Raw genomic sequence first — 25294 nt, forward strand, 5'->3', positions numbered from 1 at the left:
GATCTTCATAACTCTATACATGTAAATGCATATAAATTGTATTATTTCATACAAACAGTAATGATGATCTTGACTCTGCTAACAGATGAATCTCATGGCAAACAAAAGTGAAACAACTCTATCGCACAGGCTGTCGATACAATGATGCCATTAAATCTGTGAGTACTGAGAGAACTAAACATCTGCTTTAGAAAAGCTTTCTTCCCGGGGCGTTTCTTTATTGTTGTTACAACACCCCTGACTGATTTAACCATTCTAACACTTCCTGTTTTATACTGGGATAAAAACTGTGGTTGATGGGTGTTTTCAGATCATCGTCTGGCTGTGGGATAAAAGTGAGAATTAAGGAATTACTTTCTGTCTGCACACTTCTGCATGCGTCTCACTGCTGCCACCATCTGTGCCAGTTACAGAAGCTGCAAACATATCCAGAGCGTCATATGACTTCTATGTTTCACTGACACTCTGGAATGACTTGGATTGTGGCCACATCCTGCGTCTCTGCACAACATCTGTCAGGTCTTTGTTTCTTTTAAATCAACTCTTTGAATTCCTGCCGCAGTTTACGGGTCTACAAACTCATTATGCCTGTGACACTGACACTCTCTGGACCTGTTTATCTGTCACAGTCAGTTCTCTGGTCCTCCAATATTTACCTTAACTGATAATAACAACTGAGTTTAATTGTTGTTAACTGAAATTACTGGCGCTGTCACTGTCCTTGTATTCTCTTCATTCATCCAGCAAAAACAGCCTGTAGTTGTCCAGTAGCACCACCTTGTGTTCATCTGAGTTACTACTTCTTCTCCTTGGTATCGTGTCCACCAAGAGCAGCATTATGGTAAACGTACACAAAAAGACTGGAACCAGTTTTCTCCACAATTTCGGCAGTTTATTGATTCATTAATTGAGCAATTATTCAATCAGTTTTATGCCTATGGCGGTCACAGTACATTCAATTTCTCGTTGTATAACAGTGTAGACAAATCCCACAAAATATCACATCTTATACAAAATCTAAACTCATCGTTTATAAAACATTTAGACGTCATCTACAGTTTTTTTCTTTATTTTTATTTTAAGAGCTCCGCTTTTTTTTTTAACATCATAAAACTCACTGAGAAAAATGAGAACATCTGTTAAAATACATATATTATTTATTTTTTCTTTATTACAATATTTAAAATAGCTTCATTTACCACAACTAAACACACAGTAATACTTCTGCCATTGAGGGAGGAGGAGGGGAAGGTTGGAAGTGTAACGTCTACAGCGATACATCCATCTGAAGTCCCTGCAGGTGGGCCCTGAATTCCTCTCCTCGGTGTCTATCTTTGCTCTAACACGCTGACAGGTGAACAGAGGTTGGGATGGTTGTACCATTATTCTATTCACCCACTTGTAGAGGTAGAAAAAAATTTGAATGGCGTCTGTCTCTTCACTCATATACAAGCGTAACCCCATTGACGGTGCTCAGCAAGCACCTGCTTTAGAGGCTCAGTGCTTGACTTAAGGACACTTGGACCCAGCTCTCTGCTTCTCTACTGCTGTCCTCTATGAGCACTTTAAAGTGACATTTGTTTGCTTGCACTTGGATAGAGAGCACACATAGCCAGTAAATCTGTGGATTGACTTATCTATTCAAGCTAAGTAAAATACAACTGGAGTGGCAGTAGATTTCATTAGGACATATCTACACTCACCCAAAAAGGCTTTTACAGCCTCTTGGAATTGCCATCCCCACTCAACGCCTCATTTGGCATGTTAAAACTACTGCAGCCTGTGAGACTGTTCACATTAGATGTGCAGCAATACCCAATACTGCAACATAAAAATCAAGGGTTGGTCTTTTTTAGCAGCCAGGATGACCTCAAACTGTCCTTGACATCAGTAAAACAGCACACAGCCATCCACCATTAGCAACCTACATCACATGGTGTGACATCAGTTACTCTGCATTAAAATTATATTAAAACTAGACTCACATGTACACCAGAATGCCAGTGACATAGTAGCCCATCCACTTCACAGTCCATCATAATCCTCAGGTTATTGTAATGCGTGAAGCTTATACAATAGCAACACATCAGTCACAGCCCTACAGCATTCCCAGCTTTGCTCTTCCTTTTCACTTTAGCAGGGACCATCATTTAGAACATGAACTAGCATAGGCTGATGGGGACAGTGTTTACTGAGATCACAGGCTTAAGCAACAGACTTCTACTGGACTTCTTTTTGCAACTAGAGGACTTGCTCACAGCTGGCCATAGGAAAGAATGCAAGTTTAAAGCACGACCACACTGGTTGTCTGGAATACACAGCAGTGATTTAGAGCCATTCTGCTCAAAATGCAATGACTGGTCTCCCAACCAAAAGCCTTACAAAGGCTGCTGGGTTGCCTTCCTGTATCTATTTACTGTATGGAGAGCGCTTACCAATTTTTTAGACCACCTTTCATAAAAACTAGAAAACAGATATTTTAGATATCTGTTAAAAACACGTTTAAAACTAAAAATGTGATTGTTATTTATTACTGAATTCATGTTTTTATACTCAAATTTGAGCCGACACTGGACTTTAGTCAGACATCAATCAGGTGTAGCATTCAACCACCAAAACTAATTTTGTACTTGAATATCAGCAAAATATTATAACAATTTAGTTTATTTATCTTAATACAAAAATAATAATGATGTGCTTTTTATTTTATTTTTTTGGATTTATGTATAATAGTAAATTTGAAAGTTCATAGATAATGACAATTACTACACTGTAGTATTAAAAATATGATTTTGATTAAATATGTTGCACAAACTGGTGGATTAAGCATTAAAGAAACAAAACTGTAATTACTGATACTGTTAGCAAGCTGTGACATAAACCTTACATTGGGTTTGGATCAGTCTTTGTCTAACATTAAAATATTATATTAATATTATATTAATATTTTAATATTAAAACTTGTTTGATGATCTGAAACCTGTAAGTGTGACAGATATGCAAAAGGATAAAAAAAAAACAGGAAGGAGGGACTTTTTCATGTCTCTCTCATACATACAGAGCTGAATTCTTACAAAGGCAGCCGGGCTGGTAACTACAGACAAAACAAACTGATATATCTGCAACGTTCAGCAGTGTAAGCACCACCCTGAAAGTTTCAAAACCAGTGCTTACTCAGTACCGCTTTAGCTCAGAGGTGACCACATACCGCGAGGCAGGAGAGCAGTGGTCCGAGTACAGTGGTCTTTGAGATTTTCACATATTTTATGGACCTTTTTACTACAGATCACATACTTAGGCTTTGAACGTGTCACAAAATAATGCCTATCTTCTTTTTCAATGGAGAGACCCGAAACCCCCCATGACCTCAGGTTACATCACTGATGATGTGTCCAAGGGCACCAAACAGTGTATCTAAAACTATTAATAATACCTCAGTTGCCTCAACACCTCAGAGGTGTTAATGAGGATACCTCAGCAGCACTGAACAAGAAGGAAGAGGACAGGCAAGATGTCAGAGCAAATTAAGGACTGAGGAGAGTATCAATATCCAAAAGCCATTATCACTTTTGTCTCCAGATAATATTCATTGAACAGGACATACACATAAGCTCTTGGCTCAAATGATCACATGGGAACTATTAAAAACACAGTTGTGAAATTCTCACCTGTCTATTAACAGATGAGTGTACTTCTCACTGTATGTGCTTTTGTTTAGTGAATCTACTGTGAAAAGCTGCTCTCTAACAACAGGCTGTGCAAATTATGAAGGGTAGTGGTGACCCCTATTAAACTGATACGAGAAAGTACCTGCAGGGCATATTTTCTCCATTCACTGGTTTAGGAATGGGGGGTTTGGTAAAATATGGGGTCATACTTTGGAACCGTGTAAGGAAAGACACAAAGGGAGGGGAACAGGCTTCAGAGGACACTTCCGGCTTGTGCAAATAGGAAACTACAAAAATACATACACCCATAGTGAGTTATTTACATACACAAAATAAATGCCTCCTAGCACATTGGATACACTGAAGCAAATATAATTTCTTCACAAGCTAAAATATCATGCACAGTTTACTAAGGCAACTTCAAAAAACTGGTGTGAAAGTCAGCTGTTAACACTGTAAGGAATGTTACCCCACAACGAGGAGACACGGGCACTGTAGCGAGGCGAGTCTATCCAGTTTCCAGGTTTATATTCACAACGGAGTCAGATTTTATGGTAGCTTCAGTGGTTGTTACGTGACGGCAGAGGTACTGCAAATGAGCAGTGTGACGCTATGCCTACAACTTCAAGACTGTTATATGATAACAGTAACCCATAGCTGCCACACTGGGGCCGAAGAAAGTCGGAGGTAATATCACAATACATCCGATTCCATTCTGTTCAATAACAACAGCTGAGATAAGGTATATACATGTAGATGCTGCAATGCTTAGTTCTGTTCATTGGACCATTGTGTCAACACGGTTGCCATATTGTTCATGAAGAGCTGAACCTCCAGTTGTAACTATGGGACAGAGGCTCATACGCAATTAAAAATGACCATGAGGAGTGAATTTTAAAATGATTTTGGATAGGATAATGTGATGTGAGATACAGAGTTATATTTAATCTGTGGGTTTCCCTATAAGAATATTTTAATAACAAAATATCTTAAGTTGTTGTTAGCAACCCTAATACTTCGATAATATAACACTTAAAGTTAACTTTCCAATTCTACAGGTGCTTTTCATAAACTTGAGCGGTAAAAATCAACTGTCAAATGCAACTCACACCATTTAAACCCATTTACTGTGCTGTCAAAGTGTAAGTAAATTGCGACTGCATTTCAGATTAGTGCCGTGCTGAGAAGCACCTCACAAGACTGAAAGCAACACCTACAAGTATATATTCATTACAAAGCCAAGAGAGCATCAACGCCTTCTGCAACACACAGTGAACACAGAAACTGAACATGGTTTGACCACTACATGCTAAAACTTCCATGCAACCCTGCACTGTTAAACAGACTGATTATTGAGCAATAATATTATATCAGTCTTCAAATATCTAATTTAATATCTGTGTGCCTATAATGTGCCATTTTAAAAGATGCCCTTCCAGAATAAACTTTTAGCAATTAGCATAATTTCAAATGTCAGTGGGATTTGGAATAAGTTTTTAGCTAGCTGGGATAGCTAACTGTCACTAGCGAATGCACATTATGCAAAGTAATGAATGACCATGAAGCCTTACTGAGTGTTTTTCTGTGAGCCACATAATGTTTTTGCCTCATCAGTTCGCCAAAACACTTTGCAAACGCATACGAGTCCGTTATTGAGCAAGTGCCTAGCAGCACCCAGAGTTATATCTAACATTACAGTTTTTTTAAATTTCAGATTAGCAAAGCAAAGGGGCTTAAAAACATGACATGAACGTCTTGTGTGACAATAAAATATTAACTATATATTTACACAATGTTTAAACAAATTACATCACAAAATCGATAATCCAAGTAACAGAAAAAAAAATGTGACTATTCTCTTTGGTTTCTGGTCAGCCTTTTCTGTGGGTAGTGGTGGTGTATAAGTTTTAACCCTGTCCTCAAACTACAAATCCCTGGTGAATCACTGTTGAGCTGAGAGAAGAATTAGGATTCATAAGGGTCCTTGGTTGCCAAACTGTGTCTTTAAGCTACATATCAGTGTTAGACCATAAGTTTTGTAAGATAAAACCAGAAAATAATTTAGAAACCAACTGACCTGGAACAAACTCAACACATAATGCAATACTTGCATTTCTGTTAGGGCAAAGACACGCACACCTGCAACTGTATCCATTGTTCCAGTTGTGATAGCAGCTACTTTGAATGGCTAGAACCCTGGGTGTGCTCTGAACACTATGTAAAGCAGGCCTGTGTAAGTATAGCATAGCAGAGCGTTTCATTTAGTGCTTCGTTTCTTCTTAGGCTGAAATGCATGTGCGTGTCGGGAGGATGAATCTCTCGGGTGTCCAGTTACATCACGGCAGCATGTTCAGTGTAGCTGATTGTGCAAATGTGTGCAAATATGTATGTAAGGAATAGAGAAGGTATTTCAAGTGCAATACAAGTTTGTCTCCAGAAACTCTGTGTGCCTCCACGGTCAGCTGCCATGGAAACGAGTGCGTGTTTGTCCGTGCAGGTGAACATGCTGTGAATGTGCTGATCTGCGATGGCCTTGGTGTTGTGATCTGAAAAGGCAGTTCCTCGCCGTCTTCTCTCTTCATCCTCTCCATGACCTCTAGAAGATGCTTTGTCTTCGGTTCTTTCCTCGACCTGTAATTGAAGTTGACACTTGTAGTTGGCATTGACTAATAGGGCTGTGCGATATGACCAAAATCTCATATCCCGATATAAGACATCTATCGTCCCGATAACGATATAAATCACAAAAATGTTACATTTTCTGTAAATTCTGTGAATCTCGGGCAGCTCGACTTGCGTGAAGTGTTTCCAGCTGGGCGTCGCGTGCCTGGAGTCGAGTGTTTTAACCGATGCATGAAACGATACATTTTTAGACATAAGTTGTAACGGCCGCCGTTTTCTTTGCGAGTATTTATTACACGGCGTGCTGCGGGGAAAAGCCTGTTCTAACGTTTGAGTCTAAGGTTTATTTTTTAGCACCTGGCGGCTCTTTTTTAATTCTCATCCGTAAATAATCTGCATCTTTCACGTGATTCAGTTTATTTTGAAAAATCTCAACAGGATCTTGAGCTTTATTGTGAAAGGTTTACGTGGAACAAACAAGCGGACACGCGATGGTGTTACCGTTGTTGTTGCTAATGACAACGCATAAAAACAGGCGCTTGTCCATCTGTAGTGTGGTTATATTAAATATAAGAGAAAGAGAGAACTTTAAGAAATTAATAATAACTACAGTGACCATCAAAATAATGAAAAAATATTGCAGTAAACAGTTTATTTTGCGACACCACGAAACAAACGATAGTGTAAAATGAAACGATAGACGTTTTTATATCGTCATCCGATATATATTGTTATATCGAACAGCCCTATTGACTAATTCAAACAAATTAAAGCAATTTTTAAAAGAAAGAATGACTCATGTTTTTTTCCTTAGAGGAATTTCTCAACCTAACATTAATTAGTTTGATTAAAGAGTAGTAGAAATCTCACAATAGCTGAGCCTACTTTCCAATAAAAGAAAAGGAAATGAAAAAGTAGAGAGAGCTTTATTACTTTTACTTGTCTTTCAGTTCCCCTGAGAGTTTTTGGAGTGGCAATTTTATTGCATTAGAATAAACAAACAAGGCATGCTGGCCTCTCAGAGTGCTTTGCTAATTGACAAAGTACATGTGCAGACACCTCAGCATTTCAAGAACAAAGTTGTTTTTTTAGAATCAGATAAATTAACAATGAAGGAAATTTTTCTCTTGTGACCAATATGAAGAAAACACAAAGACTGAATGTTATAAATGTTACTTATGTGAACAACAAGTGGCCAGATTTTGCACTGAGGTCAGATCCCTTACCTAAAGGCTGGAATACTGAGCTGCGGTGTCCTGGGTCCTTCTGGAGCTGCACCTCTCTGAGAGAAAACACTGAAGCAGCTGTAACGCAGGTGGAGAACAAACGTAGCAAAGCAAGTAAGGACACTTTTGTTTGGTCAGTTATTCCTTTGCTCTATAGTAATAGTTCTTTACAATAAATCGTAAACAACTGGAGAGACTCTGTTGCCCTTGAAATGGTGCCACATTTGTAAGGAGTGAGTAGAGCACTGAATGTGGGCTGCTCCCATGAAAACCTCGCTAAAGCTTCTCTGTCAGTACCAAACAGTTATTCTGCTGTTGCGTGTTGTTTGTTGGTGTTTACTGTATTGACAATTTAATGTATTCATTTAACAATAAAGGCCTTCAGTAGCATGTGGAGGAACCATACACAGCTGACACAGGCTGCAACCTCCTCATGCTGATCACCAGCTTGGTCACACATTTTTGTGGGACGGCGTCCCATTTTCATCCAGTATTTGTCACATGTCACACCTAAACTGTCCAGATCACACACCAACTGACCTCGAAGCACTCAGCAAGAGGCAAAGTGCAAAGGAAAGAATATCAGTGGAAGAAGAAAAACATCCTGACTTTGAGATGTTGAATTTGTGGAATGTGCTGAGGACGACTCAGACGACAGACTTGTCTGAGCACCATACATGCATTTTGTAAATTCTGTGAATACGAAATGCTACAAGAAACAACAACAACAGAACAAACAAACATGTATAGTGTGTGGAAAGAAGAAAGTCAATAAACAAAATTCCTAAGGAAACTGAGCAAATTCTGGGTATGTACATGCACATGGGATAAGTACAGCTGCCCAGTGTACGAGTCTGTTGGGAGATGAAGGCAAAGCGCTTTGCTGTTTGTGAAGTGATGTGTTGAGACAGATTCCTAAAAGTCCTGATGCTGATTCACTTAAAAAAACATTTACGCATCTAACATGCCAGCAAAGCTTCAACACTGGATTTTCAAGATGCGGAGACGTACAGGACAAAGTATTTGTGTTTTTTACTTTGATTTGTTGTTACAAGGGGCAGAAAATCCAGAACAAATAAATCTGATGTTGGTTCTACTGGAGATGCTGTGTAAAAATGGCCTCAGCTCTTCCAGCAGGAAAAATAAAATCACAAGGTTTTTGCAGAAAGCTACTTTCTTCCCTTTTACAGGTGGAACACTCGAAAAAAAGAGGAATCCAAAACATAACATGAAAAGTTTGAATGAGCAGAGTAAAAGACTGCAACACAATGGATGAGAAAGATTTGAAGAAAAAGGGAAGAGGCTCTTTAGACATCAGAGAAAACCAGGACAACATCATTGTGAGATGGTATGACAAAGCTGTGAACCTGGGCTCTTCTTGTGTTTAAGGAAGGAGTTCACCTTCTTCATATACTACCTGCACTTTCAGGTTCAGATCCCAGCGATGGTACATGTATATCTGGTGGCACACCGTTACAGTGGCAATAATCTCTACAGAAGACCAGAAGAAACTAAAGCCCAGCCAGAAACCCACGCCCCTGTGAAGGTTTCAGGCTGCAGCTGGCACCTCTCTCAGCCCAGCAAAGGGCAAAGTCACTTATCCTCTTGAGTAACAGGAGAATTTATTTTTAGGTCCTCCCTTGTCACAGAGGGGTTGCCAGTGCGGGCAGCTTCACAAGCTTCATTTGGAGGAGTTTCATACTGGATACTTCTGATTCTGATTCGACCCCAAAGGGGATTTCTGTCTCTGGCTGGAATTGAACAACTGACCTTTTGCTTGTCAAGCAAATGTTAATCACTATGCTATAAGACAAAGTTGGTCCAAATATATACAAATCCGTTCTCTGTCAAGATGACCCCACACTGCTTCAACAATGTTGAAGAGCAGGCTCTGGAGAGGTTCATCTACGGGTGTCCCCCCAATTGGAACAGGGTCATAATTAACTAAATTAGCTACACTCTGGTCATACGCTGCTATGAAAAGACAAACTGACATGCAGGAAAAGACATTTGTTTCTGAAGAGTGATAATACAGCAGCAGGAAAATACTATCCACACACAGAGTAAAAATATTCCTGCCTACAGTAATTAGAACAAATATTGAGTTTAGTACTTTAACTTAGTACAAAGCACCATCAGCATTCATGCTTTGTTAGATATTGATATACTCTGTGTGTGTGTGTGTGTGTGTGTGTGTGTGTGTGTGTGTCTGTCTTACTGTCTGCCAAATTATGAATGTTGTCTCCCAAACTCAGGAAGTAGGGGTGATGTAGAGCGGTTTCAGAGGAGAGTCTGCTCCGGGTGTCATACTGCAATCATGAGATAAAAACAGCTCATCGGTGAGTCTGAATATTTAGGTCCTCATAACCAGGAGTGTGGATGTGTGGTCCTTTACCAGCAACAGAGCAGACAGCAGGTCAATCCCTTCTGGGTCCAACCTTAGGGACACAAAGCAACAGTTCAGACTGTATAATGAGTTTAGCTGCAAGAAATACAGTTTCTGTAAAGGACACTAATTGTGCCTTTAAATGCATATTACTACTGTAAACAATGAATAACATTTTTATACTGTATTGTATTTTGTGTTTAGAATTGACATAATTAACTTTGACTTCAGTTAACTATATAAGACCTGAATCATGACAACAACATGAGCATATTGGGGACAAATAAAGTTACCATTATCAATGTGATGGCTCACAACCTAGTTACTTTCTTCAAAAATGTTTTGCATCCTTTAAAAAACAACAACAACAACAACAACAAAAAACAAGCAAGCAAACTGATACCAGCACCAGCAATTATTCTGCATGTGATGCTAATCAGCAAATGTTAGCTTGTTTTTTGTGCCAGTAAATAGGCAGTGAACAGAAGATTGTGAGTTTTACCGGGGCACATGGTTGATGAGAGCTTGAGGTCTGTACTGAGGAAAGAGGTAGGACATAAATTCCTCATTACTGCTGATACCAGGCCAGGTCTCCTCTGCCGGAGTGCCTGTTGGGCAAAGAAACAAAAGAAATACTTGATCAGAGGACACTGCCACCTAACATTTTCATAGAAATGTTGAGCTGATCTATATCTAAATCAGGAGCAAGACAAACATTAAGCTCACTGAATCGTTACTGAATAGACACCAATAAAATAATGGTGCAATGCAAACTACAGTAGAAGATGGAAGGGAATTAAAGGGCACACTTTTGGGGTTCAAGCACAGTTGGGCAATTAAAATCTGCAGGAACTAACAAATGGATCAACAATATTATTGCTAATGATGGCTTGCTCAAAGAAATTGTCAGGCGCTGGGTCTGTGACCGAGCGTTTTGAGTTTATTTTGCATTTTTGATTCCTCGTGTTATATTAGAAATATGTTTAGTTCTTTGGTTGTTATTATTAGTTAGAATTTAATTGAGTTTCATTCTAGTTTTTGTTTCATCTATAACTCCTGAAGTCTTTTGTTGTCCTCTTTGTAGTCTGTCTTGTCCTCAGTGTTTTTACTTTTCAGTTATGCCTGTGTGTCCGTCTCTCAGCGTGTTCCATGTTCTAATTGTCAGGCTTGTGTTGTCATGTCTACGTCTCTCCACGGTTCCTGTTTTATTTTGAAGGGTTTAGTGTTTTCATGTTTAATGTGTTTAGTTTTACTTTGCCCTGTGGCGTCATGTTTATTTGTGTCTCCCCAGGTGTTTCTACTTGTACATGTACCCTCCTGAGTATTTAAGTCCTCTGTCCTCCTCTGTTCAGTGTCGGTGTGTCTGTTTGTCTTGCTTCACGTTTCAGTTTTGTTTGTTTTTTTGCTTCTCTCCTGAATCATGTTCATATTTTTTGTCACAGTTTTCATAGTTAATCTTAGTTTATCCCAGTATAAGTTTGAGTCTTTCCCTCATTTTGCCTTGTTTTCTGTTTATGATATTCAGCCACAATAAAGGTTTGCTTTTTGTTACACTTTGTTTTTCTCCCGTCTCTGCCTTTTGGGTCTGCTTCTTAAACACTCCGGTGATCCCCGCCGTGACAGAGGTAACGTTTTTGAGAGTGTTTCCATTACCTTTATTTTATCCGTAAGAGGTAGGATGCACATTATATGGGCTAGTGTGCATCCAGATCAGGCGAAGGGCCCCTCCTTCCTGTCAAACATTTAGATCTTTGACAGGAAGAGTCTTCACAAATATTCCAGTCTACCTGTCCAGAAGTCCCACATTTCAGGATCATTCAGAAAACATATGACTTTCATTTGGAAACATTTCTTTCTCTTTTCTACTTTCTTTATCTGCAATTATTCTCTATCTTCTTGTGTAGCTACCAGAAAAGCAACTACAAAGACATGGCTTAAGTCAGATGCATCGGTCTTTGAGGATTGGATGTTACTTATGGAATCATTATTATGGAAAGAATTGTCTTCTCTGTGAGACTTCAGGCGAGGAAATCTGAGAAAATGTAAATCTGAAAGTTATTATTAAATTTTTACATTTTTTTTCTCGATTACCTTTGATGGGAATAACGGCGTTACAAGTAACGGCGTTACTAACGGCGTTACTAACGGCATTACTTTTTTCAGTAACGAGTAATCTAACTAATTACTATTCCTATAGTTACAACGCTGTTACAGTTACTAATAAGAAAATGCGGTCCGTTACTATTTTTCAACAAACAGACGGTTGAAGCTGTGCTCAGCTCACCGCATCTTATATCAGTTGCACGGAAGTAGCTGTAAGTAATCTGGACGCTACAGCTTTAAGCAGCTGCGCGCTCCCGCGGACGGTAATCACGATCACTGCACAACAGCTGGAGCTCAGGGGGCAAAACAATTGCATGAGTGCTGCTGTTTGACTGAGGAAGAATAAAGTAGTCATGGTAAGCCAATCACATGACCACTTAAAGACAAAGCAACAAGGTGATATATACCAGTTTATAAATTGTGTTGATAGTCCACGTAAAACCAGAGTCATGATAAACAATATATATGCGGCGTTTTTTCCTCAATAGTTTCATCACGTTTACTGTCTAATGACAGCGCAGCGAGCACTCTCTGCTTATGAGCAAAAAAAACAAAAAACGGGAGGTTTTAGGAGTGAGGGCGAGAGAGAGAGCAGAAAAAGAGAGAGAGCGAGTTTTGAGATGTGAGAGATTTGTGATGTTTAGCGTGTTTGGAGTGTGTAGTTAATGTGTTGTCTTGTGTAGTTAGTGTGTAGTGTTGTGGATAGTTTTGTGTTGTGTGTCAGAACAATGAGGCGACTGCTGTCTCCAGGTGAAAAACAGGAGGAGTGAGAGGAGCACCTGCTGTCAGACCTGCAGGTATCAGGCTGTGATGTTTCCTTTATAGTGGACAGAAATTATTTTTTTGGAGTGGCACAAATAATTTGTGTGGCATCTTATTGAATGCAGGACAGCTGATTGTTCTGTAAATAGTTTGAAATGGTTATTTAAAAAATCAAGGTAAAAGGTAAATGGATGCAAATAACTTTGTTTGCAAAACTTGTGCATATGATTTTAAAATTGACAATTTATATTTGCATTTAAAGTTATGAAATATGATTCATTAAACATGTTTGTGGTTGTTACAGTAAAAATATAACTTTTTCTACTCTGATTTTATGTTTTTTGTCTGATTTTAGATCAATTGTGTTAATACAGTCAAAATGAAAACATAACTGTAAAATCAGACACGTGAGGTTGTTCTGAAAACAATGACACCAAACAAGCAAATAAATAGTTTTTAAAGGTGAAATGTGGAGGAAACATCAAAAGTAGTTAAAAATGGCCAATTATACCCTGGACCCCAGAGGGTTAAACGTTTTTTTTAAAGTAACGCAATAGTTACTTTTCAAGTAATTAATTACTTTAAGAATATTGTAACACAGTTACTAACTCAGTTACTTTTTTGAAGAAGTAACTAGTAACTATAATTAAGTAACTTGCCCAACACTGCCTTTGGTGGGGTTTTTGTGTGTTTTCACAGGTGGTTCTTTTCTGCACTCATGTTAACATCAGCTCTTCTTCTCAGTTACGTTGAACTTGAAACAAAGTGGATGGAAACCTTTGCTGCCTATGAACACAATAAACTAGAAAAAAGCATGGAGCTGCATTTTATTATTTCATTAGAGCATTTTAAAAGGTTAAATTTATGTGTGAACATGTATCTTTGTATTACATAAGTGTGCCTGTCCATATTGTTACATGTGCTTTGTACAAAGGCCTCTCCTAAAAATGAGCTCATGATCTCAAGGATTAAATAAATGTTTTTAAAATAACAACATGCACAAATGATATTCAGGTCTATACTAACTTACTCTTGGGAGATGTGCTTGTACCCGGCCTTATAAAATGTTGGTTGGCAGCTTTGTGTATGGCACATACAGTACTGTGCAAAAGTTTTAGGCAGGTGTGAAAAAATGGTGTAAACAAAGAATGCTTTCAGAAATATAAATGATTGTTTATTGGCCCCAAATGTATTCTGCAGCAGGACGACAACCGCAAACACACAGCAAAGTCATTAAGAACTATCTTCAGTGTAAAGAAGAACTGGAAGTACTGGAAGTGATGGTATGGCAACAATCATCGAGTGTGTCTGAGATTACACGAAGAGACAGAAGGATGTGAGGAAGCTTACATCCACAGAAGATCTGTGCTTAGTTCTCCAAGATGTTTGGAACAACCTACCACCAGAGTTCCTTCAAAAACTGTGCAAGTGCACCTAGAAGAAGGCAAAGGGAGGTCACACCAAATACTGATTGGATTTAGATGTCTCTTTTGTTCATTCACTGCATTTTTTTTTGATTGATGAAAATAAATGATTAACACTTCGATTTGTGAAAGAATTCCTTCTTTACAGCATTTTTTCTCACCTGCCTGAAACCTTTGCACAGTACTGTATAAAGACGCAGCAGTTTGTATATGCATAAGGAAGTCAATTTATTTATTAAGTTCAACTTTACGAATCGGATGATTTTGTATTTGTGGATCTGGGTGGTTTTGTGGAATTTGTGGCCTCAAAACCCCACGTCGGCACGTGATGCGATCTGTAAATATCAGGCGATTGGTGCACAAGCATGCAAAGTTTTGTAAGTGAGCGGGAGAGAGGTTAGACGTAGTCTTAGACAAAGCTTTACAAAGCTCTTTGAAAGAGAAATTTATCCAATTCATGAAACTGAACTTGTGTGTAAATTGTGCATAAATAATGACTATTTATTCAGGTTTGGATGTAAAATAGTTTCATGTGTGGCCAGTTGCTTCACATTTGTGTGGACTGAATCACACTGGGTAAATTCCCAGATGATTAAATATGCAACTATTTTGCTGGTAATAACTGAAACGAGTAAAGAAAATCAACAGCCTATTTCTGCAAGATAATCCATAATTTTATTGGGTGGGGGGGGGTTGCCTGGGTCTGATTATTGGGGGGGGGGGGTCATAACCCCCCCAACCCCCTGGAAATTACGCCCCTGGTGGATCATATCGTACGCATTTGGAACCCTTTTGAGGCAAATTTCTCTCCATAAAAATGCTTCAGAATAACAATTCAGAGCAGAATATGCTGAATGTAGAACATACATGAGCTGCATCGAACTCTGAATATGCAATATTTGGAATAGAAATGAAATATTAAATGTAGTGGCCAAGTCCTCTAAGACTTTTAAACTTGGTCGAGGATAAAGATGATTTAAAGCTTTACTTGTTGTCTCTCGCTGCTGTAATATACTTTAGTATGGCCTTTACATTTGAATAATGTTTTTCTTACCCATGAGCCTAAAAATTAGATGTAGTTCTTCCTTCACAGTGGCACCAGGAAACATAGGACGACCTGTTGCCATCTCATACAGGATGCAGCCTACGCCCCTGTGAGAAGGAGGCGGAGATAAGGAGGCACAGAGGAGGACGAGCTGTTAGGTATAAAAATTCTGAGTGAGGTTGAGTTCAACACACACACACACACACACACACACACACACACACACACACACACACACACACACACACACACACACACACACACACACACACACACACACACTTCAAAGACTGTTAATTGTAAGTGCAAACTAGTATGCAGTGAGTGGGCACAGTCCAGCCTTTTGTTCCACACAGGATGGCGTGGTGAAGAGGCATCCTGCAGTCTGATGAGAGTGTATGTAGCTCTATGTGCTCATAAAAGGCTGCTGTGTTGCTAGAGAGCCACATTTATATTTCTGATTTAGCAGAGCTGTGGGGGTGTTCTCACCACAGCAAACTGTGTGCAAAAACACGTAAGGAAAGTGAATGCACGCCCCTTTGTATGACTAGTGACTCACCTCACTGCTAACAACCTGTGACATTTTAATAGACAGAACTGAGTCATGGAAATCCTGGATGGCCCTCGAGTATATTTAAGTGTTTCACCAAGTAACAGGATTTTACTGTAACCAGGGTCGGCACCAATTCCTTTCCTGACCAGCTCAGTGGTTTAAAGTACACTTCTAGCTGTGTTTCAAGCATTTAGTTTCCAGCCAAGCAGGTCAGTGTGCACCGTGACTGATGTGGAAAAATGTAAGGACGGCCCTTCAACAGAAACGTCTATTGTCCCCTGCTTACCACATGTCGATGGGTGTGGAATATTCTGTAGAGCCTAGCAGCACGTCAGGAGGTCGATACCAAAGCGTTACCACCTCATTGGAATAGGTCTTAGTGGGGACGGACTTGGCCCTGGCCAGACCTGGACATTACACAAGTCACAGGACCTCAGTAACAGCACAGTGAAATATCATAAGTCCATCATCTACACACTGTGAGCAGGTAAAGAGAAGCTTCCGCTATCCGCTCATTACCCGTGTTTATTTAAAACTTTTGAAATGCAGTCAGAAAGTACTGGTGGATTTAATTCCCATTTCCAGCAGAAAACTGTGAAAACTCAGAGTGAGGGGCACAGTTGCTAGGATACAGGAAGTAAAGGTGCTAAAGTAATTAGGACAGGCGATCTCTTGAGTGGCAGTAAAATAGAACTGGGGAGTGATCATGCCCAGAAACGTGTCGTTTCCTTCAGAAAAGTTCACTTGTTAATGTGTGCGTGTTGTTGTGTGTTTGTTATTGTTCTCCTTCCTACCAAAATCAGCTAATTTCAATTCGCCCTTATCATTGATGAGCAGGTTCTGAGGCTTTAGGTCTCTGTGCAGGATTTTTCTCTTGTGACAATAGGACAGACCACGCAGCAGCTGGAACATGAAGATCTGCAGACAGAAACATGAAAGGAGGATGTAATTACCAGAACAACAATACAGGACCAATCTGAGGAGAAAAAGAGTTGCAGTAGTTGTGTAATAGTTAAGATTTAAAACAAAAGAAAAGATAAAAACAAAGCAATCTTTAATAAAAATGACACTAAGGGACGCTTCCACAAATCACCCTCTTTGAACACAGTTCACCGTGCCGTTCACAAAGCAAGGTCAAAGGTCTGTGAATATGTGCACAGCATCTAGAAACAGCATCCTCTTCTCTCCGTTATGCTAATTTCAACTGGACTGTGGTGAAGTGTCAAACTGTCCTGTAGTCAGATGAATCGAAATTTGAAGTTCTTTTTAGAAAACATGGATGCGCATCTGCACTCTGCATTTCTGAGAGTGTGGGAATGGATCTGGAAAGGCAGCATTAATTCTGAGAGGTAAGTACAGACCTTATTTACATCTTAAAATGGCACATTCCCTTAATTTAAACATTTGATATGTTTTCTATGTTCAGTGTATTGCATAACTATCATCTATTATCAGAGTCCTTAAACAATGTAGTTGTCATGCTGGAGGGAATATATCGCTCAACTGGGCTGGGAATGCTTTGGTTTTTCCATGGACACACTAGAGGAGGTGGCTGGGGAGAGGGTGGTCAACTTAGGCTGCTGCCGCGACCAGGGTCCAAATAAGCAGAAAAACATTGATCAATGGATGTAGTTGTTTAAGGAAACTCGTATAGTAACTCTAAAATAAAATTAAAAAACTGTTTACGTTTAACTAAATCTAAACATACATCATACAAGATGGACAAAGCACATTTCTGTCAATCATTTAAATACTCTCCTTCCAAAGTTTTTCAAGCTGAAAGGGAAGCTCCCATAAATACATATGCAGTAAGGCCAGCTTTCCACTGCACAATTTACACTGGACCTAGTTATGAATATGGAGAGCAACTCTTAGTATCAAAAAACTAAACAGTTTTGTCCTGATACAGACCGTAGATCTGCCCAAAGGTTTTCACATTTGCAAACAAATAGTTCGTTTTGGCTGCTCTCTTATTCACGTGGGTCACTGTAGCAGGTGGCTCCACAGTGGCAGAATTTTTTGTTGGTTCCCCCTGATTGTAATTTGGTTTGGTGAGGTTCGGTGACCTCCCGACCTTTGTTAAAGAAATGTTGAACGCATTTTTCAGGAAACTTACTTAGTGCAACTCTCTACAATGTGCAGTATGTAGATGATGATCCATGCATATGACTCACCTTGACATTATGCATGCTCATGAGGTTCCCACAGTTGTCCAAGTACTGTTTAAGATCACTGTCCTGAAACACACAGTCAAATTGATCCATTTTGCTTTTTGGTGTTTGAGATCAACATCTTCAGAAAACCTAATAAAGATGAAGTGATATACTCACAAGATACTCAAACACCAGAGTAAGGCAGCGGTCGGTGTGGATGATGTCATGCAGGGTGACAATGTTAGCGTGCTTCAGGTTCTTTAGCAGAGACACTGGTGGGGCAAGGGAAGGAGACATGAAGTGAGCTATTTTATTCAACAAAACCTGACAACACTACACCCGAGGTGTGAAACTAAATGCTCTGGCTTCACTTATTTGTCCACCTTTATATACAGTCTGTGGTCTAAAGCTAGCAGCTGTGTGTTGCTTTAAAGTTTGCATAGCCACTGTACAACAAAAAGAGAGCTCTTTGATCCTTTTCATCAAATTTAACACACATGCATGTACTGATTTTTTTTCATGGCTACTTTATGCTCCTACTTCACTGTTTCCACACAAAGATTTTGTGTTTTGAGTTTCTGATATATTATGTTCATTTAAGTTTCACTCACTGTTACTATTTAATGAGTTCCCTTTTACTTATTTTCTTTGGCTTGCATTCCCTTTGGATTCTTTGGACATTGTAAATTGTTCAGATTAAATTTGCACTTAATGTCTGTTTTGAGTTTGATTTTGCGTCTTCTGCGTCTTGCATTTGGGTCTGCAAGATCTTTCCACATCTCAGCCTAAGAGACAGAATAAAATAACTAGAACAACTAGACTAGAATAAGAACAAAAATAAAAATTTAATGATGATCAAAATTCCATAACACTGTAAAATCCCGAGACCGTGACATGACTCACATGAGGAACATTTAAATGACCATTTAAGATAATTCAGCTTCTAAAAAGGATCATACATAAGCAAATTCTTTAGCAAGTTGTTTAAACTAACATCGACCTGATATATTGAACTGTATCAACAGTTCTGTAGTATTAATTCAAGTTGCTCTGTTACTAATGCTGCAGGTGAATGAAAGGACACGGTGTTATTATTAGACCTACCTGTTCGGTGTGATTACCAAAACTGCAAGTAGAAGTGCTACACAAACACAGCAGCACTGGACTGTAAAGCGTGTGTGTGTCTGTGTGCACATACCTTCTCTGATAGCAGTGCAAGGTGCCCCCTCATCGTGCTCTAGCCGGATCTCCTTCAGTGCAACCAGGTTCTCAGTGAGTTTGCTCCGCCCTTTAAAGACTGTAGCATATGTCCCCTGCACAGAGAAACACCCCGAAGAGCTTACTGATATTCTGATGTTGCTGTACTACAACAAAATATACTAATAAGTACATGTTCACATAGAGACTATGGGTGTGGCACCATCCACACACACATCCACATCACTTATGCACAAATAACCCTTTAATATATGTTCAATCGTTAGCTGTATCCTTGGCTCTTATTGGTATTTCATCAAAAGGAAAGATCTGAAGTGGTTCAAACATCTGCATGCTAATGGAGTCATAACGGGAATACTGGGAAGCGCAGTGGAACCATCCATAGCAGGATGAAACAATGAAGTCTATAGTTTATGAAAATCCATAACAACAATAACAATTTTTCTTTTAAAGGAACAATTTGATGTCACAATAGGTTATAATGTTATAATAATATCATTTGTTAAAAGATTCCCAATAAAACGTTTTCGTTCTTTTACAAACTGAATTAAGATTTCACATATCGTGTGTGAAAGCATCAACTTCACATCTCGAACAGCCTTTGTCACATTCAATAATTAAATATATATATATGTAAATATTGTTTTAGGATCTGATTATTAAAGTTTGATGATTTGTCATCTAGAATAACCTTCCACTGCTGGTTTTGTGTAAAGCTAACCATGCTTTTGTGGACCTCCTATCACTATAATTGACAATAAAAGCAGCTCTTCTTGATCTCCTGCCACCCCTGTTATCAGCTGCTGAGCCTTGTGACTCAGATTGATGCAGGCTGCTTCTGCCACTAAACATTCCTCAGCCCTTAAGGCAATAAATGTTCTCACATGAATAGCATGGTATTTAGGTGCTTTCAGCCCATGAGCCCTCTTCATCTTAGGCAAGTCCATGAAATGTAATCCACTTAGCAATTTGTCATGAAGCCATGCCAGAAATCTGGACACATGGGTACACTAGTTTGGCTTGGTATATAAGCAAAGAAGGCACATACTGCATGTGGTACTCATTTTGATATGATGAGCATGGCTGATCACAGACAGCGTTATCCTCCGGAGACGTTTATCTGTGGACTTGTGTACACTCATATCTCACTGGACTATGATGTGGGTGAAAATCTATTTCTTGTAATTCCCAACCTCTGTAAAGTCTAGTGTGCATTCACAGGAAACATGAAGTGTCATGACACTATGTTAGGTTAAGTGAGATTACTTCACTTGAGGCAAAACCGAATAGAGAGTAATCTGTGTTAAAATATTCAAGCTTTGCAAAAACACGTCAGTTCAGATTCTTGTGTTTCTAGAAATGGACGAGAGGCAAATTAACACCATGTGAAATGGAAAAAAGCAGAGTGCTTGGAGCGAGGTTTTTATAGTTAACTTAAACTAAAAACGTAGTTAACTAAAATGAAAATAAAAATGAGACTTTTAAAAATATGAAAACCTATTGAAATCATTCTGCGAACTTGGCAAACTAATTAAAATACAACTATGTCCAAAATGATGAAGACTACAAACTCCACTTTATCATTTTAATACAGCTCAAAATCATGGCAAGAAACTTCCTGATTTACATTTCCTGGTTGACTGGGGCCTTTCCTGCATGGTCTCTCTGTAATCCAGTTACTTTACTCATTACTTGAAAAAAGTAAGGGATTACTATTGCAAAAAGGTAATTAAATACAGTTACTTTCCCGTAAGCACGCTGCATTTCTAAACTGTGATTTTGTTTGTGAGTGTGTCATGATGACAATGACGTACGAGCGTGCGACATCTGTGGTAACAGACATGTGCAGATCAACAATGGATAATATGGAGTGCAGGAGAGAACACGACCATGCAGCATTTAAAGTGTGGAAGTACTCATATCACTTTGAGTTTTAGTCCGTAAAAAGTGACAAAAACATTAGCGTTTAAAATGATTTAATTTTATATGCAGGAATATGCAGAAAATAGGTTTCAATGTTAAACAGATTTCTTCAAGTCAAACAGTGTTGCATATAACTGCATTTAATGCATTGAATTTTTGCTTGATGCAATGTGCATAACGTTAAAAGATGAAAAGTAATAAAACAAGTTTTAAAAAGATACTTTTTTTCATTTGATTCAGTTTCATATGATGGATTATGCAGAAAAAAATGGCTGAAAGGTCTGTTGCTTTATTACATATTCAGGTTGTGTGTCGTGCTTTTAAAAAGTAACAAAGTAACAAAGTAAATACTTTTGAAAATAAGCAATCAGTAAAGTAACGGGATTACTTTCTTTGAGAAGTGATCAGTAATTAGGAACTAATTACTATTTTCAAGTAACTTTACCAACACTGCTCTGTACCCGTGAGTACTCTGACCCAGAGACATGCATATTAGGTTAACTGGTGATTCCACACCGGTCATGGATGTGAGGTAGATAAAGTGGAGTGGACAGAAGTGCATGAACGTAGCATAACCTTTCTGATTGGTCAGTAAGGTTGAAAAGCACTATACAAATTCCAGTCTGCTCCGTTTCCAAAGTACTTGAAACAACAACTACGTAACACGACGGCAAAGTGTTTAAAGTTCACCGGTGGGTTTAACAAATTGTGCAGAGTACAAAACATGTATTAACATCACATTGTAACCTGTAAGATAAGAAACGGAGCAGCAGCTTACATGATAACCTTCTGTTGATGGTTTGTTTTTGTAGTGTGTCACTGTGAAATATTGGACGGCATTATCTCCTTTCCTTTCACAAAGGATGGCCCTCTGATAAAAGAGGTAATACAGGAAGCGATGATGCCATATCAGGTGTTTAGAGAATTCACCCAGCTCTTATTATGGCTGCTATGCAGATGTGTCCACGTCATTTCGCTCGTTTCAAAGCCTTTATAAGCAAAATTGAGTGTTTAACCTATGTGTATGTTCTTAATGAAACATGAAAACTGTTGAAAGATACAACTTACCTCACCCAGTTTGCCAAGCTTAACGTATGTTTCCAGTTTCCCAAATCCTATGTCAGACTAGGAGCAAGAAGAAAAGCCAATAAAGTCACTAAAATGAGAAAGTTCTATTAAAAAGGCAGACAAACATGGCAAAAACAGACACATCACTAACCAGTGAGGCGCGTCGAGACATGCGACTGAGAGGTTTGCAGAGCGGTGAGTTTTCATTCTCCATCTGCAACTTCTTCAGAAACTCTGGAGGCAGGCGGATGTCCATTGGCAGGGACATGCGCTTACTAACGTCCTGCAAGAATAAAAGTGATTCATAAAAACTGTACGTTCTCATTTCCAAGTGCTTCGAGGGACTGATCCTGGCACAAAAACCGTTCATGCAACAACACCATCATACAATTTGCGGTTGACACAACAGTCATCGGTTTAATCGCCAGCAATGAGGAGACTGCATACAGGGAGGAACTGCTAACCCTGTCAGCTTGGTGCTCCACCAGCAGTCTCATCCTCAACACACGGGTCCATCCAACAAGAGAACTGACCTGACCTGACTAAGTAGGCTGGATATTTCTTGGAGTGAATATCCTTTAGGCCTTCTCTTGGTCTCCACACACCTCAGCTGTCATCTGTAATCCACAATAATGGCTTTACTGTTCCTGAAGGCTGCGGAGAATCTGTACTTTTTGAGCCATTGTCATTAATACTGTTAATTCTGTTACCATTTATAACTATTATTATTTTTAAATTACGTCATTGCTTAACACTTTTTATTGTCTGTTTATTTTCACTCAGTCCAATTCACTTGTTAGTCATGTCTGCCTTCAAAATACAAAATCCACACAATGCTACACAACCGACATCACACAACCTTATTAAATCATGCCAAAGTCAGACTGGGTAAAAATAGTAGTTGGAAACTGCGGCACTACCACAATTATTTTGACCGTGTGCAAAGAACATGCAGTCTTGTTGCCTTTCAAATGGCTGCTTCAAAGATGGGGACCAGATCTGCGATGACTCTCCAGTCAGTTGCCACCTTCCGAGTATCTTTAGAGCATCAGGACTGTGATGAAGCAGCAATAAGACAATCAGTCTGCTATCATTCTGTGACAGAATGGGATCAAACTGGCAATGTGTTTGTGATAATACAGGGATTGAGTCTAGTTACTTGGCATGTAGTTGTCTACATTCATAGAAATTCATATTAAACAGAAATTAATTACTTGCAGCCAAAACCTCAAAGATCTAGTAAAAGATGGAAATTTCCCCACAAATAGTAATATAGTTACTACAGGATGATTTCAATTCAATTCAAGTCAGTGTTGTATAAAGCACCAATTCACAACAGTCATCTTAAAGCACTTTACTGTAAGGTAAAAAGCTAAACATTAGAAAGAAACCCCAACAATCAAACAACCCCCGTATGATTGGGACTTGGCGATCGTGCGAAGGGAAAGTTCCCTTTAACAGGAAGAAACCTCCAGCAGGACCAGGCTCAGGGAGGAGCTTAAGTGAGACGTTGGGGAGCGGGCGGTTAAAATACATATCAGATTTAATATGTCCTACATACACACTTAAATAAGGCAGTGCGCATTTATTATAGGTTAAATTCCATTTTGCTCTTTTGCATGTTAAAATGAAAGAAATGACACTTTAATGAAAACATAAAGTGAAGTAACTGCGCTGCTGTTAAACAGTCATTAATGACTGCCCTTGAGCAATTTACTCAGTCGGTTTTAGTAACTGCAACATGACGTGTAATTAAAGAGTGTGTGGTCAAAAAGTGTTACTTGATAAGACAGCACCCACACAGGGGCTATTTGGATTTACTGCAACTCTGCTCAGACTGAAGGTGAGCAGAGGAGTGCCGAATCCATGAAACGATCTCTTATTAAAGTACATTAATTAGTTACAGTATTTAAAGCCTTTTATTAGAAAGAGCTGCACACAAAAGCTGTCCAAGTCTGTGTAAGCTAGCAGGCTGCAACCTATTTCTGTCTTCTCACTGAGCACTCATTTCTCTCTTGGGTTCGCTCGACAGTCTGTGCTGTGTGGCGTGAATGACTTTTGCACCACGGGGACTTTTTCTGCAAAGGTAGAACTGTGAACTCTCACATTTTCAATAAAAATGTCTGCTGCAGCGCGCAGGGTTAAAAGCTTCTGACTCATCTCACTGAGCCCACGGAGGTGGAAATGGAGAAATAACTCGTGGGGAGGAGGACATCTCCTCGTGTAACTGCTGATATCTGCGCCTGGCTGATGTTTCATGTTTTTAATATGCACTCCAACCGAGACAGTTTCCTTTCAGTCAGTTGGCAAAACACAAATTAGTGTGAAAGCAGCGTGTGAGATGGAAGGCATTACAGGAATCCAAACCCTACCATCTATTATATTACAGTTTTTCTGTAGTGCTGTGACACGACAAGTTTTAGCGCCTCACCTCTGAAGATGCTTTTCATGAAAGAACTCATACACGCAGCAAAGTATTGATTTTACATCAAAATCAAATCTTTGCATGAATAATTCACTGCCATCAAAATGTCGTCTTCCTTTGAGAGTCTTTAAACCAGGTATTTCAGTGACACTGAATACTCTACAACAGCGGTCCCCAACCCCTGGGCCTCGGACCGGTACTGGTCCGTGAGTCGTTTGGTACCGGGCCACGAGAGTTGAGGCTCAGGTGTGTAATGTATGGTTTTCAGGGTTTTTAATCGGTTTTCAGCGTTATTTTGTTATCGTTTTTATCGTTAACTCGGTTTTCCTGGGTCTTTTCACGTGTGTTATGAATAAATCTTCTTTTTTTCGGTACCGGTACTAGTTTTATTTTGTTGTATTTATCCGCGACACCTTAAAGGCCGGTCCGTGAAAATAATGTCGGGCATAAACTGGTCCGTGGCGCAAAAAAGGTTGGGGACCGCTGCTCTACAACACTTAGATATCCTCAAATAATACTCTAAGTATTAAGAGTTTTCTCAGTTTCTTTTGTTCAGTTCTCAAATGACAGATGAAGGTTTTAAAAGAAGCTGTAAAATCCTTCAGAACAATTCATTACCTCTGCACATAAGAAGGAACATTTGCCATTCTGTTATCATCCAGATTTCTTTTTCTAGACATGATGGATTTGAGTTCACATGAGTTTCTTTGTTATTCTA

General features: G+C 39.1%; 1 protein-coding gene across 5 annotated transcripts in view; it reads right to left on the reverse strand.

Moving 5' to 3' along the window:
* Positions 1-875: 875 nt before the first annotated feature.
* cdk18 (cyclin dependent kinase 18) overlaps positions 876-25294 on the reverse strand; it is a 54388-nt gene continuing 29969 nt past the window's right edge. For all 5 annotated transcript variants that reach the window (XM_040003342.1, XM_040003337.1, XM_040003339.1 and 2 more), the window contains 13 exons: positions 22303-22434; positions 22152-22208; positions 19141-19255; positions 18120-18214; positions 17964-18026; positions 16584-16707; positions 16076-16196; positions 15246-15343; positions 10405-10510; positions 9912-9954; positions 9735-9825; positions 7517-7594; positions 876-6299 (listed from right to left, as the gene is read on the reverse strand). In XM_040003342.1, coding sequence (XP_039859276.1) covers positions 6265-6299; positions 7517-7594; positions 9735-9825; positions 9912-9954; positions 10405-10510; positions 15246-15343; positions 16076-16196; positions 16584-16707; positions 17964-18026; positions 18120-18214; positions 19141-19255; positions 22152-22208; positions 22303-22434 — 1158 coding nt within the window. In that variant the 3' untranslated portion in view covers positions 876-6264. The remainder of the gene's footprint in view (positions 6300-7516; positions 7595-9734; positions 9826-9911; positions 9955-10404; positions 10511-15245; positions 15344-16075; positions 16197-16583; positions 16708-17963; positions 18027-18119; positions 18215-19140; positions 19256-22151; positions 22209-22302; positions 22435-25294) is intronic.

Source organism: Simochromis diagramma, unplaced genomic scaffold, assembly GCF_900408965.1.
Source record: "Simochromis diagramma unplaced genomic scaffold, fSimDia1.1 OVJJ01000646.1, whole genome shotgun sequence".
Taxonomy (NCBI): domain Eukaryota; kingdom Metazoa; phylum Chordata; class Actinopteri; order Cichliformes; family Cichlidae; genus Simochromis; species Simochromis diagramma.